At 41.9% G+C, this 17,242-nt stretch overlaps 3 protein-coding genes across 4 annotated transcripts; 2 read left to right on the top strand and 1 right to left on the bottom strand.

The window, feature by feature from the left end:
• The first annotated feature begins 460 nt into the window (after positions 1-460).
• On the top strand, positions 461-2,431 carry LOC137584589 (leucine-rich repeat-containing protein 15-like). Of its 2 annotated transcripts, none has more exons than XM_068300055.1 (2): positions 461-2,160; positions 2,277-2,431. In XM_068300055.1, exons 1-2 carry the CDS (start codon positions 496-498, stop codon positions 2,292-2,294), a joined length of 1,683 nt encoding a protein of 560 aa, XP_068156156.1. In that variant the 5' UTR covers positions 461-495; the 3' UTR covers positions 2,295-2,431. The 2 variants fall into 2 exon arrangements, with proteins under 2 accessions (XP_068156156.1, XP_068156157.1); XM_068300056.1 differs by having other exon boundaries at positions 2,282-2,314.
• Positions 2,432-12,171: 9,740 nt separating this feature from the next.
• PolI (DNA polymerase iota) lies at positions 12,172-15,709 on the top strand. Its single transcript, XM_068300798.1, is given in 4 exon segments — positions 12,172-12,281; positions 12,900-13,862; positions 13,928-14,365; positions 14,367-15,709. Coding segments are annotated over 3 exon segments (2,205 nt in total). The 5' UTR covers positions 12,172-12,281; positions 12,900-12,905; the 3' UTR covers positions 15,177-15,709.
• Positions 15,710-15,792: 83 nt separating this feature from the next.
• Positions 15,793-16,820, bottom strand: Dnaaf6 (Dynein axonemal assembly factor 6). The gene is made up of 3 exons (XM_068300958.1): positions 16,609-16,820; positions 16,328-16,551; positions 15,793-16,259 (listed from the first exon to the last, which is right to left on the bottom strand). The coding sequence occupies exons 1-3, from the start codon at positions 16,736-16,738 to the stop codon at positions 15,996-15,998; spliced, it is 618 nt and encodes a 205-aa protein (XP_068157059.1). The 5' UTR covers positions 16,739-16,820; the 3' UTR covers positions 15,793-15,995.
• Positions 16,821-17,242: the final 422 nt, after the last annotated feature.

A 17,242-nucleotide genomic window follows, 5' to 3' on the forward strand; every position in this document is an offset into this window, starting at 1 on the left:
CTGAGGCATTTCAAACGAAGATGAATTTATTTACAAGGCGATATGTTTGCAATTTTATGTGATGTATGAGACAAACTGAATTGTAGAAAGATATAGTCGATTTGAGGACCCTTTAAGCGATTGTTTAACAAATTATAGTGTAAAACTGTAAGCTTTAATGACTGCTTAGTCATGCTTTATTCAATATCAGTAGTGACGTTGTCCAACTAAAAGAAATAATGCGAAATTCAGTTTGCAAGATTTTTTTGCTGAGTTTGGCATTGAGTTATCGGCATCTGAATATTGAGAAAGCTACCAATTATCATGAGTACAGACAGCTTCCCAGGGGCCTCTAATGATTAGGGCACACATGCTTGCATCGGGTGGCTAATCAGTGAAAGCCTCCCCCAGCTGAGTGTGCTGATAATGTGCAGCAAACCGAGCACTCTCACGAATTGCGTTAGTGCATTGAGTGCGTCTCTCGGTGGCAGTTGAGATCAACGGGAAATTGTGAAAATGTTTATTCTACATATTATTACTGCTATACTATGTAGTTTATTCGGCGATAGTCTCCAAGCGGAGCCCTCCTTTGGCAGCACGGGGCGAGTGAACCTCAGCGCCTCCTGTCCGAATGCCTACTGCAATTTGGATTTGATGAGCACAAATGATCAACATTTGGCCTATTCCACTGATGTGGCCAGGAATCTGCAACAGCTGTATCTAAGCAATTGCCATAGATACTCATTGCCGTTGGTGCTGCTCAACTTAACACCAAATCTACGGACTCTGGTGATGCAGAACTGCAGCATATACCACATAACAAAGGATGCCCTGAAGCCAGTGGCGAATCTCACTTCATTGCAAGTGCAACGCACAAACATTTGGCTGTTGCGTGATGAACAATTCGTAGCTGTGCCCCAGTTGGAGATGCTCGAATTGGGTTTCAATAGCATACACACAGTCCATGGCCGGGCTTTGAAGGGTCTGGAGCGACTCCGTCTGCTGGGTCTGCAAAGCAATGGAATTGCCCAGATAATGGACAAGACTCTGGATCCGCTGATAAATCTTCTCCATCTAGATTTAAGTGACAATGAAATCGAACACTTGCCAGCCGATATATTTAGCAAAAATCTAAAACTTCAGACGCTGCTGCTGAATGGCAACCGTTTGGGTCGATTGATGCCACCAACTCTGACTCCGTTGGTTAATTTGCGGCTCCTGGACTTGAGTAATTGTGGACAATTGGAAGAGCTGCATCTGAGCAGTGCGCAGTCGGTGCTGTTGGAAGATAGCGGGCTACATAGCTTAGTCATCGAAGGCGGCGTTATCAAGCTGCTGGCCGGCAACAATCAGCTGACCCTAGTTAGTATTGGCGATAAGAGCTCCGTCATCGAGCTGGATTTGCATGGCAATCTCTTGACTGGCAATGAAACTGAGCTCCTACTGCGAGGCATGTGGAATTTGCAACGTTTGGACTTGTCGAAAAACATAATAGAGACATGGCCCATGCCATCGATATTCCCCAACACCACAGATATCTTTATGCTGCCCAGTTTGACCCATCTGAATTTGGGTTACAATCAACTGCGAGGTTTGCCCATGGAATCTCCACTGCTGTCAAGTAGGCTGATCCAATTGGATGTATCATTCAATCACATGTTAACAGCGCCAATTCAAAACTTGGCTGCCCTTCAGAATCTCGAGCATTTGTATCTCGAAGGGAATCGCTTGCATGAGCTTGATTACGAACTACTCCATCGTCAGCATGAATATCTACGGGAATTGGGTCTCTATGACAACGAATGGAGCTTTAGCTTTCTCCGCAAAATGATTACGTATCTGAATGATCGTGGTGTCCATTTGCCAGTGCGTATCCTTCATAGGCAAGAGAACACCACCCACACTCTGATTGCTGCTTCAACTGGTCGTCATTTGATGAATGGTGAAAGTATACCACAATCACAGGCAGGTGTCTCAGGCATTCATCCCTATTGGACACTGCGGGATGTATTAACCTTTGTGATATTGCTGGTGGTTTTGGCCATTCTTCTGCTGCAACTCTATCATATACTAGACGATGAGGGCTGCTTGAGAAGATTACGACAGTGGCGACGAGGCAGACAATCGACCATAGCCAATGGAACGAATGGCGCCCGACGACTGGATGAACAGGATTCGGAAGTATGAATTGTTAACTAGTTCAATTTAGCAGTTATTTAATTTGTTGTTATCTATTGTTTATACTTATATACACATATATATTACAATTTCTTTTTCCTTTTTCTTCTCTCACTCAGCACAGCTCAAGTGAATAAAGTGCTAAATTCCTACCATATATACGGCTGATGATAATACCATAATAATTGATAGGTTCAGATTGCTTAGTTGTAGCTCATGTATTTGATAATACATATATTTTATAAAATTCCACAAAAGATTTTATTTCCTTTAACACATGGACATATATTTGTTAGTCATTAGAGGGCATACCGTAGTCAGTCTAGTTTTTGGATTCAAAAGTAATTTTGCATATGAAGTGATTTTGTGTTGTTGGTCACAAACCACAGCAGCCTCCACTTGCCCAGACCTGGCCAAAAACAAGATGCATTTACAAGATTCGTACAAAATACGAATTTAAGTTCAAAATAATTGCACGGCATGCTCACAGAGATGGAGAAGTAGTTGAAGGAGTGCCATTGGATGACGCTGGAGGAGGCAAAGGGGCAGACGAAGACATAGGATAAGAAGGCAAGTGCAGGCAAACATATATGTATGTATGTATGTATAAGCCGAGGACTGCCGTTTCAACTTAACTTAACCAGGTTTGGAGCATGACTCGCTGGTGTCTCTAGCTTGTGGCCTGACCAATAACGACAACAACATCAAGCGGGAACAACTTTAACAACGATTTTTCCGCCTCTGTTCTCCATTCTCCACCTTTTGCTGCATGCTACATTTGGTGGTGGATGGTGGATAAACCTATAGATGGGGCTGGGGAATGGGAATGGAGGAGGGAAATGGTGCTGGGGTTGTGAATGTGAATGTCGATGGCGTTTGCATTTGCGTAGATGTTGTTGTTACCGTCTGTCCTTCCCACCTTCCCCATCCAACATTTGGCTTGTTTTAACCGCCCATTTGCCTTAACCCTCTTGAAAGTCTATGAACATGTTTCGGGTGGAAAATATTGCCCATGTTTATGTTTTTTATTTTTTTTTGGGGTCTCTAGTGAAGATTTTGATAGGGCATCGCAATTTCTGAGAAATTGTATTTTGATTTATTTATAATGTTGCAGCGACATGCACATGCATCACACAATGGAAACGTTTCACCCATACCATTGAATGAATGTTGCTGCCAAATGCTTCTGGTTGTTGTAGTTGTTGTTGGGGATTGCAAATCAAATTGTTTTGATTAAATTAGAAATATGCAAATTATGCTTTAGCTAATTAATTATGCAATCCTACATGATTTGGTCATTCCGATTATAAAACGGACCATAAACGTCACAGTGTAGTGGTGGGAGGAGACTGAAAAAAGGGGGGAGGAGGGAGGTGCGTTTTACTGGCGATTTAAAACGCAGCAAAAAAAAAAACAGAAAATAAACGCTTAGCAATTAAATAACTTCACACTGTGCTCGAAATGGGCGTTAACCCTCCACGCCCATCATGCATTTGTGAATGTAAAGCGCACGCGGCTTTTCTGTGAAAAAAATATTTCAACGATTTGTAAAAATAAAAAATAAATAAAATAAAAATGTCGAAAGGCATTCTGTTGATACCCTCTAATCAATAAAAATATGCCTCAACTGGGTAGATCTTGGATTTCAGATTCGACTTGATCGTAAGACATTTTGAAAGTGAATTAAGAATTTGGAATTTGAGGACTGTTAACTGAATAACTTGAATGTGGAAACTATCAAATGTCCATAAGGGTCCTTGTAGTTCTTTGACTAAAAGAGGGGAATCTATCTACAAGTGAGTCGTTAGGAAATATAAGGAATATCTTCAGAGTTAAGTTCTGATGCGCCATGACTCTATGGAATGGTCAGTACGTAATTTTTACTAGGTACTTTCGATTCGTATACCTTTTAGAAGTCAGTCAGTGATTACGATTTACTGGAGAATGCATAGTATGCACAGGAGGACTTTGAAATGAAGGCACTGGCAACGGCAACGGCAACGGCAACGGCAATTCAGTTCAATCCAATCCAATCCAATTGAAACCAAAAGTCTGACCACAACAATTTACCAATCGTTCACACATCCCAGGGGCCAGTTCACAGTGTTGCGTGTACTATAAAATGTTCTCCCTCGCTCTATGCAACGCTTTTTTGTGTGTTGGTTTTCTTTATTCCTTGATTTTTTTTTTTTTTGGGTGGGCGTTACCGCGGAGGCTGTGCAAAGTGTAAATTTATGATCATGCGATTTTTATCGAATTGTGAATGTGAAAAAGAGTACAACATTTTTTGCACTTTATAAACTAAAAGGCGAAAGGGCAGAGGAGAGTCCCGCCGGCCGCATTCGGAAGGGAATTGCAAGATATTGAGGCTGTGAAACTGAAACTGGAACTTGCCATTTAGACTGGACGGGGCCGTCGGCTGAACGCATTATTATTAATACTCGCACGCCGTCTGTCATGTTTTGTATTTAGTCAATTTTTATGTTTTTTTATTGAACGTTTTTTGTAGCACTTTATACTGCAAATCTACTGCACACCCCCTTTGGCTTTGGGCCTTCGTTTTTGTCTTGGTTTTGATTTTGATTTTGGGCTTGGGCTCCTTTGCCAATGCCGATCCATAAATCATGAGCCTTTTTCTGAAGGCAGTGGGAGGAATGGTGTGCGGTGAGTGGGAGGGGTGTCGGAAGGGGTGGTGGCAAATGAAGGTGGATAGCTGCGTTTATCAAATTTTCGCACACTTGGCTTTCGACTGGCTGACTGACTGGCTGGCTGGCTGGCTGGATGGAAAATTAGATTTTCCGAAAAAAAAACATTTTACAAGACGTCTATGACGAAGGCACGCCCAGTTAGCTGGGCAAAGACAAAAGGCGAAAAGCTATGGAACGTCACCCGCTGGCGTTTCCCAACCTTTAAGCTAACCAAGGCACGACAATGACACGGTGCGACCTCCTGACAGTTGCTCAGTTAGTCAGCTAGTCATTCAGTCAGTTAGTCAGCTAGTCAGTCGGTGAGTCAAGTCACACGTGGCATGTGATCGAAGAGATGGAGTGGCAAAGGAGATTGGCTGGCTGCCTCCCATTAATGCGATTATTTTGTGCACTTTTTGGCAAAGCAACGACCAAGTTAATAAACATTAATTCCAAGCCAGTGAATGGCATACATATGTACGTTATACGGCACGGCATTAAAAGATACTTTAATGTTCCTAGGACAATGACAACAACCACACACACCGAAAACCAACCAATAATTTTTCATCTGCCCCCTTCCCCCAATTCATATTTCACACCGAGCTTAGGCGCAAATTTGTAGCACTAATCCGTTAGAGAGTGTCGAAACCTGCGTTTCTTCTACGACCTCATTAACGAATGCAGTCCCCAAGCCATCCCATCCCACCCCACCCCTGGGCAGAAACAGGATCAGCAGCAGAGTGGACTGCGTGATGTCGTTAATCGCATTATTTACAGCAAACAGGATCAGCGGGTTGACTTTTTGAATTGTCTTTTGGCTCGTTGCCTCACTCGAAACTCAAGGCGAGAAACACTCCCACGAGGATATCCATGACATATGTAAAATGTAAGCTCGTCCAAGGACCAAGGCCGCCACCACCGAGAGGGTGCTAAAGCGGTGGCGCGTGTCAGCGTGCGGTTCATGTAATGAATATCCGCTTAGCCTCTACCGGCAGACCGGTGTTTGCTACTATTCCGGGATGCTGTTCGGGTTACTCAAGGGTTGCTCCGTCCCGGCCCTTCGATGGGTGGTGGTGGGTGTGGCCCATGCCACGGGCGTGTATGGGAAATTGCCTCACTGACTGCCACAATATGCCCATCCATAAATACGTTCGTCTACATAAAGTGAGCAATCAATAATTCCAAAGACCTGCAATGATGTGAAAAAGCAAACCATTAGAAATTGAAACTTGCTACAAATATTTTAAGGGTGAAATAATTTCATTATACTTCACACAGTTTTCCAAAACTGAAATCAGTGCAAACTATCTAATAATTCAAAGAGGGGAGAGGGAAGAATTGATCTATTTAGCTGTTATAGATTCATATTATAACAATTTGTTAGTATATCCTATAAATTCGACTTAATACATTATATATTTCAATTCTTTCAATGCATGGATCAAACATTGCCTAATTGTAGTTCATGCCAGAGATTTGAGCCTTGAAAACTGAATGTAAAATCAAAAATGTTATATTTTAAGTTTTGTTCTAAATGAATTCCTATCATTTAGGGACTGGGACATTGAACCCTTTTGCTTCTTGGGTTCACAGAATTTGTCGGATCTAAAGGTAGGTCCGTTTTTTTATTACTCCACCTTTGACCCTTCTGCAAGTAGAATTAACTACTTTAATGGGTATTAATTATGAAGTTCCAATAATCTATAAAATTAACTGGCATCTAGTTTAAGACTTTCTCACAGCAAACGCCAAAAGGTTTGGGCCACATTTATTGTAATTTCATTTCACTTGGAGAACTTTTCACGCCGTTTTCCGTGGAAATGCCATAAAAATCGAATAAATGCAGTGAAAATCTCCACGCGGGGTAATTAACGCAGGCATAAAACACTCACACACACACACACACACACAATCTCAGCGACTCCTACTGGTAGTAATTAGTTGGAGGATTTCTCTGACCTCAGACCAGCTTCCAAAATGATAATGCAAGAACGATAAGTTGATGGAGACGCAGCAGCAGCTCTTGTGGGTATTTTAAGTCGTTACTTTTTTTGGGGATGGACAGAAGTGATAGCCATTTAATGGACGCCAATTGGATCAGGACGAACATACATACGAATGAAAGAACAAATTATTTTTATAGGTCTCCCACTAATAAAAGTAAAGATAGGGTCACATTCTGCCACGACAAATAAACTACATACAAGTATAAGCAGTAGACTAAGGAGAAGGTGGAGGAAGAGATGCCAGTCGGAGCGAAAGAGAGTTGAGTAGCACAGATTAACATATTAAACGAAATCGATAGCGATAACACAAAAGCTTGATGCCAGTTAAAGGATATTGCGGCACAAGGCGCACGTGATGCGCTAATTTTTCCCTTGACACTTGCCCGCACCAGCAGCAGGAGCAGCAGCATCAGTAAGGGAGCAGAGCAGTCAAAGGGAGGACCTTTGCAGAATGGATGAACGGCGCGTGTGGTCCGCCGGATATGTCAGAAGTGTCGTCGTTGTGGCACGTGACTCGCTTTAGAAAAAACAAAAGGCCAAACCGGGTGGTCCTTCTACTCTCTCTCGACATGTAACCTAAAACCCATCGAAAGTAAACCTAAAAAAGACGAAAAAACGACCCCCTCAAACGGGGGACGAACAATGAGCTTTAATTTGTTTTTATAGTTCATACAAGTGGAATGATGTTGATGGCACGCTGCATTGCATCCCAAAGTTCCAAACAAAATCAGAGATCAACTGCAATTTAAATTCAAACAAACCAATCAAATGAAATGTGAGCCGCCGATTGACGCGTTCCGATAGCTAACTTACATATGTTTTCATTCAAAAACAATCTTTTTATACTCAATCTATACTCAATCTATTGACAGTTTACACAGCTACTGCGAAACCATATCACAGATGAAATATTCTCATTTACATAATCATTTTTTTCGCATATCAAGTTTGAAGAGTGCAAGTGTCGGAAAGTTTTCCCATTAAATTTTTGCTAAATGTTTAATTGAATTGACAAATAGTTTTGTTTATAACTTTGATACTGTTAAGAGCATTTATTTTAGTTCTATTGCCAACTATTTAGACCAAATTGAAACTTGGAAGGGCAATCCAGGTGGATCTCCTTCCCTAAGGAAAGTTTTGCAGAACATTCTGTTAAAAAAAAAATAATCTCTGATAGGAATTCCAAATTTCCTTTCCTAACCTAATCCAAATCGGTTGGAAAATAAGATTAAAAACTTGATTTTCTACTGATCGGCGGTATGAATGCTTTATCCTTAAGTAGTTTAATACTAAATCTATAAATTTTGTTAACTTATTTATTAGTTCTGAGCATAATTCTAAACAAAAATCGGTGTATAAGTTGATTAACGATTAATGCCAGCTGCAGGGGCGTGTTTTTTTTTTGGTTCCTGTTTTTTTTTTTTTGTTAAAGCCAACACCCCCTGTTAAATGCAAAATAGGAAAAGGCATCGACAACAACAGCAATCGCATAATGGCCACAAGTGGTTGTTGCTTTTGTAGTTAAAGCTGGAACTGAAGCAAAAGGCGCAACCTGATTGGATCTCTCCACTTGCTTCAGCAGCGAATACGAATGATGCAGAAAGCGACCAACCGACCGACACGCCGACCGACCGACCGGCCGGCTGTAAGATCCGGCCCCATGCCAGGGCATCGTGTTGGGAAGCTGGGGGAACAAAGTCGTCGTCGTGGAGCGAAAGACCGAATTGATGCAGATGCAACGTGATGCTTGTTGGTAATAAAATTGGTGCTTAAACGAATCCACTCACAGCCATTTAGCAATATCAGACATGGCTGTAAAATTAACAGAGCAACACACAACGAGCTCCATCCAGATCCAGATCCAGGGAACGGCCTCAAGTTCATCCGTGCCCACTGCCATGTGCAATTATTTCTTTGTTGTTGCTGTTGCTGTTGTTGTTATTCTTCCCTCTCCCGTTCGCGTTAATGATGCTTCAACCAGACGAGGCTTGTAAAATGGCAGACTGGTTTTTAGTACCGACTCAGTGTGGAATCGGTGGGCTTTTAACCAGCCATTGCGTCTGCTGCATCCAGCAGAAAGGCTGCAACAACCCGCTGAACCTGGCTAAGCCAAACCAAGCCACGCTGGCTCTTGGGGCACTTAGCAACACCCACTTTCTCGATCACGACGAGTGGTCCGGTGCAATATGCAATAGTCTTGAGGCTCAACGCAAATGGAGATGGGAAACTCCAATGCACAGTGATTCGAAATATATGATGTGATGAGAATATATAGGTTAATATTTAACCTAAAGTAAATGAAATGAACAAATATATTTCATTTAAATGTTAAAAAGAATCTTATTGTAAAGGACTGAAAGTACATCTATAAAGGAAACAATGTTAATTCGAACTCAATTTAGCTGAAATTCAAATTAGATTAGCTTTCGTTGCACTGTGCCCTTAGGTAGAGAGAAATGCATACAAATTTATGACAACCGTCGAACATTTTTGATGGCTCAGCCACAAGGAACTTTTATTGAGATTTTCGAAATTCTGACAAGGAGACCACAACAACTAAGGAAAGAAATCAAACCAAAGCAAACTGAAAATAAAGAAGAAAAAAAAAAGAGAACATTGATCGACTGTTGCACGATCGCATTAATTTATTAAATAATTTAATGGCAAAAACGTTATGGCCAGAAGAGTGAAGGCCCATACCCCAAATGCCCCGAACGGGGCATACACACACGGGGCGTTTCTAACAATTTTATGCCAGATGAGCGCCTAAATGATCGCGATCGGAGTTGCCCCTGCCCCAGTCCTGCTCCATCGAATGTACATACAACGTGCGTCCACTTAAACAGCAGACAATCTTCATTATGGACACTGCAGGGCACACAGCTGCAGCAGCTTTAGCTTTAGCTTTTGGCTTTGGTTTCTTCTCCCACCGATTGGAGATAGATTGGATCACCTCTACCCACCATCCATCTGGGGCCCCCCGCCTTCCACGGGCTGACGATAATGCTGATGCTTCCCACCACTCGAATGCTGGAGCTGCAGATGAAGCTGCTGCAGTTGCCAGTTTACCAGTTGAGGTGTTTATTAAGGTGTAATGCAATTTTTCATATTTTTCTGTTTTCTTTCCTGCCTTTGCTTTTGCTTTTGCGTGGGCGGAGCAACTGGAAAATTGCAATAATATGGCCAGGCCAACAAAATGGATGCAGGAAAATACAAAACAGGAAAAAAAAACAGAGAAATGGGGAATAGCACAACAGTAGGATAGTATAACATATTGGGACAAAGAAGGGGCAAGGGGAGGGGCTCTGAAGAGCAGAAAGTGTGGCAATGGCAACATGTTTGAGGTTTTCGCTTTTCCGACATAAATAATGGCCATAAATTGAGCATGGCCGGAGCTAAAAATTCAGTATTTATAGCCAAATGATAAAAATAAGATTTATTAACATTTTGCTGATTCCTCTCCCCTTAACAATCCACCCCACAGACACCACACACACACACATTTACCCCAAAGAGCGGAAAACAGAGAGGGAAAAGCGGCAGCAAAAAAATAAAACGGAGACCCAGAACGGGACTGGAGCCAAACGTTGCGCGAGTAACATCCGTTTTATTTCGCCGTGTGCCTGATCCTGCATTCTCTTTGTGTGAGTGTGTGTGTGTGTGTGTGTGTGGGAGACATCCCCTTATCCCCATTCCTGCTTCTTTAGTAGGCTTCTATGTGCAATTCTCAGGAAGAATTAACGCTTGGCTGAGAGAGAAGGTAAATTCAAGGACCAAACTAATTAGTTTTCAGCCTCATTGCCAATTCATAAGAAGCAAAGAGAAAAAGTGTCACTTGAAGGCAAACGAAGTGCCAGCTCCACTGGCAGCTGGAGCTCATTAGCAGCCAGTGAGACGACACACAGAAAGTATTAGAGGAATTGAGGAAGGATAAATGGGATAAGGAGAGTTCTATAATGCATTCATTATGCGATAGTCCTCTCCTGGATGCAACCTGCTATGCCGTTTACCGCCGTTTTGCTGGTTTTAAGTCTCTCTTGTTTCTTTGTCTCTCATATTTTTCTTCTTCGCTTAAAATTTAAGCGAAATAAGGTCTTTTGATTGCTCTCTTGCATTAAAACGTCCCATTCTCAAAACTCTTCCATATTTTTAAAGTAAATAAATATTATTATAATTAATTAATTAATTTACTTAAGTCAAACTCAAAGTGATTAATTAGTAGGTACTTAATCAAATTTGTTCCAATTTCATAGCTGGATACGGCCATGAGTAATATAGTAGAGGGTCATCGCAAAATGTGGGATAATTCTGTGTTCCTCGCAGTGTCCACGGCATATCACAGCTGATTAATTTTGGTATCCATTTTTGTGGCGTTTCACAATTAGTGCAGCGCATCGCCTGCGGTTAACTTGGGCTACAAACAAGATTTCAATAAGGTAAAGCCCCTCCCGCGCAGCCCCGGTTCCACTTTCATGCAGGCTTACTTCCAATAACATAAAAAGGAAAATCAAGCAAAAGTAGCAGCCAGCAGAAGCAAAGGCAACAGCAACAGCAACAACAACTGAAGACGCACACGCAGGCTGATTTTAATCAAATTCACAGCATTGTTTGCCTGTCAAGCAGGCAACGGGGCGATTATCACAGGCTGGGCAGGGCCAGAACCAAGTTGTACGCAGGACGAGGACGCGACGACAAGGCAAAAATGTTGTTTTAGTTATTGTTGTTGCTGGTAAATTCCAAGCGCATTTCATACGCCACCAGAGGCAAAACAATAACAGCAACTTTAACAAGAGCCTGTGCTCCACATTCTGGCCAAAAGTGCGCGTGACCAGAGCTAGAGCCACATCCAAAAACTGCCCTCAAGCAGTCATAACATTTGAGAGGGAACCACACACACACTCACATACAAACGCATACTCATAATACACCCACCCATTTTTTTGGAACATTGTTTTATGGTCAATGCGCCTTTCTTTATCGGGTATAGTAAAATATTAAACCCAAAAACTCATGCATATCATTATTTAAACAAAAAATTGCAATAACCATTAACCTTTTTTTGTTTCGTTAATATAACGTTTTTTTTTTTTATTTGAATTTCTAATTTGGCGGTAAAATCCACTAATGTGGCGCCCCCTACATGCACGTTTTCCAACACTGAAGCAGTAGTATCGATAAGTGGCAACCCTATATTTTTCGACTGTAATTTAATCAATGAGTGGCCACCCTACACTTATCGATAGTTTTGCCACTATTTCGGGATTTTGTCGTTAACCACATACTGGGATTCTAGTATATAATGGTATTTTACCATATGTGTTAGTTTTTGTTTGTTCGGTAGTGTGGGTGTTCTTCGATGTGCGGAGCGAGAAAATTAATTAAATTAATTAATTTAATTTAATTAAATTAAGTTAACGAAACATCTGAGGTGTGTACTATACATTTGTCCAACAATCGTGATGTTTGCAAGTGACTAGTTAGGATGCAGTTTTCGTTTTCCAGTGGCAACCCGTTTGCATTTTGTGGTTTTCTTTTTTTTTTTCATGCATATGTTTAATGCGTCATCATGTTCGTTATCTTTAAGTTAGCTGTTTGGGTCCGTTTGTTTAAGCCAAATGCAGTGCCGGCTGACATTCATTGGTGAATATGATAATGTTTGTGCTATTTGTTTGAATAGAAAGTCGGCGAAAACCCTAGAAAAAGCAAGAGCGATAGTGTGTATGTGTGTGTGTGTGTGTGTGCAGTGTGTGGAAGGGAGACGAAAGACGCAAGCAACAGCTACCCTCTGTTATTATTGTTGCTTTTGTTGTTGTAATTGTTACACACAATGGCGAAATGACGTATGAACGAAGCGACACCAAGCCAAAACGGCACGTTTATCGGCAATAAAGGTCACGGACAGACTTCGGGGGGTTGGGGAAGGTATGTGGGTGGTTGGCTAGACAGCGCGTGTATCTGTTTTTGTTTTGGTTGGTGCCGCTTCTAAAAATGGCGCCAAATGAAAATTTTAACAAATATTTCATTTAAACAATACGCTTGCTTCCAGTCCATAATGGATTTTGCTAGTGTGCTCCACAAGAGCGAGGCTCATCAGCGCACCATTGTGCACCTGGACATGGATTACTTCTACGCACAGGTTGAGGAGATACGCGACCCATCGTTACGCCAGAAACCCTTGGGAATTCAGCAGAAGAACATTGTGGTTACTTGCAACTATGTGGCCCGGGCCAAAGGTGTGCACAAGCTGATGCTCATATCAGACGCCCAACGACTCTGTCCCGAATTGGTTCTGGTGAATGGCGAGGATTTGGCACCCTATCGCCTGATGTCGCAGAAAATCTTTGATTTGCTTCTGAACTACACACCAGCCGTGGAGAAACTCGGCTTCGATGAGAACTTCATGGATGTGTCCGCTCTGGTTGAATTGAGACAGGAACATGCCGCCGAGGCTCAAGAGAAGCCACCGGTGGGTCATTTGTATCCTGATGATGGCACACTATTGACGGATTGCTTATGCGGTTGTGCCCAACGGTTAGCCATTGGCAGTCGCATCGCCCAGGAAATTCGCGAGGAGCTGAAACTGCGACTGGGCATCACCTGTTGTGCTGGCATTGCCTACAACAAACTGCTGGCCAAGCTAGTGGGCAGCCGGCATAAGCCGAATCAACAAACGGTTCTAGTGTCCAGTCATGCGGAGGAGTTTATGCGCGAGTTAAACGATCTGCAAAGGGTGACGGGAATAGGTCAAAAGACTCTAACATTGCTTCAGGAGGCCGGCATTAACTCGGTGGAGCAGCTGCAGCAATGCGATATGGATATGATGCGTAAAAAATTCGGTTTCGAAACAGCTACCAAGCTGAGAGATTTGGCCTACGGACGAGATGTCAGCGCAGTCCGGCCAACTGGAAAGCCAAAAAGCATCGGCATGGAAGATGCCTGCAAGCCGATCTCGATTAGCAGTGATGTGGAAGAGAAGTTTCGCATGCTGCTAATGAGGTTGGTGGAACAGGTAAGGAAACACATTGTGATATATCTGTTGTTTCTTCATATTAACGCATTTCCTTTCGATTTCAGGTGGCCGAAGACGGACGCATTCCCATAGCTATCAAGGTGGTACTCAGAAAATTTGATGCCCAAAAAAAGAGCAGTCATCGGGAAACCAAACAGGCCAACATTTTGCCCTCCCTTTTCAAGACGTCCATGTGCTCCGGTGAAACAAGCAGCAGTCGGGTGCAGTTGGCCGATGGTGCCCAGGAGAAGCTACTTAAGATTATTATGCGTCTGTTTGAGCGTATAGTGGATTTAAGCAAACCCTTTAACATCACCCTCATTGGATTGGCTTTTTCCAAGTTTCAAGAGCGCAAAGTTGGCTCATCCTCGATAGCAAATTTCCTAATTAAGAAGGCCGATCTGGAAGTTCAATCAATTACTTCGCTAACCAATACAAGTCTCCCGAGCCCCACGGCAGAGAGTCCAACCGCCCAATCAGATGAAATCGCCTTTCGCTCATCCCCCCACCACGTTCAAACCTAGCGATCAGTTTTACAGACGGCGAGCCACAACGGCGTCTCCTGTGCCCATGCTTCTGGACAATGGATCTGAATCGGCAGCTACGAATTCCGATTTCAGTGATTTTTCCGAGACAGAAGTGGAGCCTTCGCCTAAGAAGAGTCGCTTTGGTCGCTTGCTGGTATCCAAGCGGAGCCGCCTAGCCGTTGATACTGCTGCTAGCGATGTGGCCTCTCCCAGTAAATTACGTGTATGTGATCTACGTCTCAATTCTCGCGACAGTGAAAAGGATTTTCCTATGTCCCCCGTCACACCGTCTACATCTACAGTAGTCGGAGTTTCAAGTGGAGGTAATCTTGCCACACGCCATCGCACCATTCAGCCGCCCAACACCCTGCTTAATCGCATCGATGGTAGCCTTAGAGTCATTTCCACGCGCACTGCCAGCCGACTCAGCTCCAATGCTAGCTCAACAACGTCATCGCCTCTGCCGTCACCCATGGATGACACTCCAATGAGTGCACCCTCTACGCCCACAACAGTGCCGATTTGTTTTGCAGCTTCATCATCCACCAATGGTGCTTTAACAGGAATTGCCTGTCCTGCTGGTGTAGATGCCCAAGTCTTTAATGAACTTCCGATGGAGCTGCAAAGCGAGCTAATTGCTACCTGGAGTAGTTCATTGGTGGCAGCCGTTGAACAATCGGCAGCCACAACAACTGCCCCATCCCCTCCGGCGACCACAACAGGAGCTAGTGGATCTAGCGGAGCACAAAAGAACACCCTATATCGATATTTTCTAAGAAACAAGTGATTTTTCTCCATCATCACACACGTCTTAATGTTTCTAAGATCAAAGTGAAAATCCTATACCTAAACATACATACATATATATTTTTGTAGAGTTTAAGCTTAAAGTGGTTTCCAATGTTTTGTTTTATATGAATCTAAGTGGATAATATTGAAATTTGCATTTCAAACTGTTTGAATTTGCTGGCTTCATTTTATTTTATATATTTAATTTATATATATGAACATATATCTGATTTAACGATCGCCATGGCATCAAAACTGCGTTTAGAATTACTTTACTGCACATTTCATTTTACATTTTTCATATATTTCATAAATTGGGTTGGCATACTTAAACATTTTGAACATCTATCGCAGATAGCATTGGAATGCAGATCATGTGTGGCCACGATAGTTAAAAACACTAAAAAACTGTTGTCATTTACCTAAAACATAAGTTTATAACAAATGATAAGTTGCAATCTGTGATTTGCGGATTGATAAATAAATAAATCTTTTAAATGCGTCCAAAGTCTATAATGGCTTTCCAGTAAATCATATTCTTTTGCTATGGAAACTTTTATAATCGCAAAGAAAATATATGTATATGTATATAGTAGTATTAAAAAAGTCAGCGGTTGTAGGTTATAAATCAATTTATTTAAAAACTCCAACTGTCTCTACGTGATAATTTAGAAAAACTCTTGTGTGAACTAGCACTCTGAATTCAATTATACATATATGATACATGCCTTATAAAGGGATCAAATAGAAGCGGTTAAACAGAGAAAGTAGGGCATATTGTCGTAAACTAAGGATCATGATGTCAATTGATGTGTACTTAAAAATTAATATAGTCCAATTCCCTACGCAATCTCAATGTGATGCGCAACTTTAGAAGCTCAACGTCGTACTTTGCTTGACATCGATCTACATCAACGGGATGGGGTAGGGCAAGCTTAAGGCGATACAAGGTAGTTCCCAGATCCAATTCAGTTTCCTGCAAACTAAGGTTCATCTTATCGGCAGCCATATCCTCGCCGGGCAGAGATATCTCTAAGATTAGGTCCTCACAGCTAGATGATGCACCTGTTCGGTTTCCCATCTAAGTGAGCATTTCAACAACAAAATTACCTTTCAATTCGTTAAACAAAGGGCAAAAAATATATTTACCTGCAGGAAAACATCTTCGGTACCCACAGCCTGACGATACGTCATTGTGTATTCCGGACATTTTCGAGTCTCCAGCTCATCGGCATCTAGCCGCTCTTGCTCTTCTTGCCATTCCTCTAAGTTTGTTGGCTGCTGCTTTGGCTTCTCCTCCAAAGGAGTAGTAACTAAATTCGGTGTCTTCTTGGTTTTTTGTTTGGCATTGGATGAGCCGATGTTACCAGGATCTAAAATATATTGTTATTTGTTGCACTGAATTTGTATTCTGAGAACGCATTACTTACTTAGTCTATTTGCCACCGGTGACTCATCCTCGTCCTCGCTGCAGCTACTGTCGTCACCTGGACGATTTCGACGGGGATTCAAGAGATTTTGCAACAGTTTTAACTGTTCCGGATTATCGAAAAAAGACATTTTTTGTCAGTTTTTAAATGTTCTCCAATTTTATTTCTCTCTCTTGTTAACACATTAAACTCACTTTCGGAAGTAAGCCTCAAAAATAATCAGAAACTGCGAGATCGATTTGTCAGCCTACTACATATACTATTCAAATATTGGAAACCCTATAGAAACGGAGTTGTTTATTCCTCTAAACAAGGTAACCATGCGCGGGAAATATGAGTAGGAAGCAGGGAAAGAAAGGAAAAGGCGTCATGACAGCCCTGAGTCAAACTAAAATTATGATGTCAGTCGGCTCGGATCATCATGAGCTTCCATTTAAACCAAAAAGATTTCAATCGCCATTCGAGTCGAACGGAATGAATGTATATGTTTTATGGCTTAAGAATATTCGAGATATAATACATAAAAAAACACCCATGTTATTTTTTGTGGTTTTTAATTATGTAAAATTACGTTTATTTGTTCCATACAATGAACAATTTTAACTTTTCGTAAACATGATATTTGAAATATGTT

Source organism: Drosophila tropicalis, unplaced genomic scaffold, assembly GCF_018151085.1.
Source record: "Drosophila tropicalis isolate 14030-0801.00 unplaced genomic scaffold, ASM1815108v1 contig_878, whole genome shotgun sequence".
NCBI classification, from domain to species: domain Eukaryota; kingdom Metazoa; phylum Arthropoda; class Insecta; order Diptera; family Drosophilidae; genus Drosophila; species Drosophila tropicalis.

What these genes read in the sequence shown, in the direction of transcription:
- Dnaaf6 (XM_068300958.1), bottom strand. Translation starts at nt 16,738, where the DNA reads ATGTCTTTTTTCGATAATCCGGAACAGTTAAAACTGTTGCAAAATCTC. An exon ending in ACCGGTGGCAAATAGACTAA is followed by an intron (nt 16,552 to 16,608) that starts GTAAGTAATGCG and finishes AATATATTTTAG; the next exon opens with ATCCTGGTAACATCGGCTCA. An exon ending in CCGAAGATGTTTTCCTGCAG is followed by an intron (nt 16,260 to 16,327) that starts GTAAATATATTT and finishes ATGCTCACTTAG; the next exon opens with ATGGGAAACCGAACAGGTGC.
- LOC137584589 (XM_068300055.1), top strand. Translation starts at nt 496, where the DNA reads ATGTTTATTCTACATATTATTACTGCTATACTATGTAGTTTATTCGGC.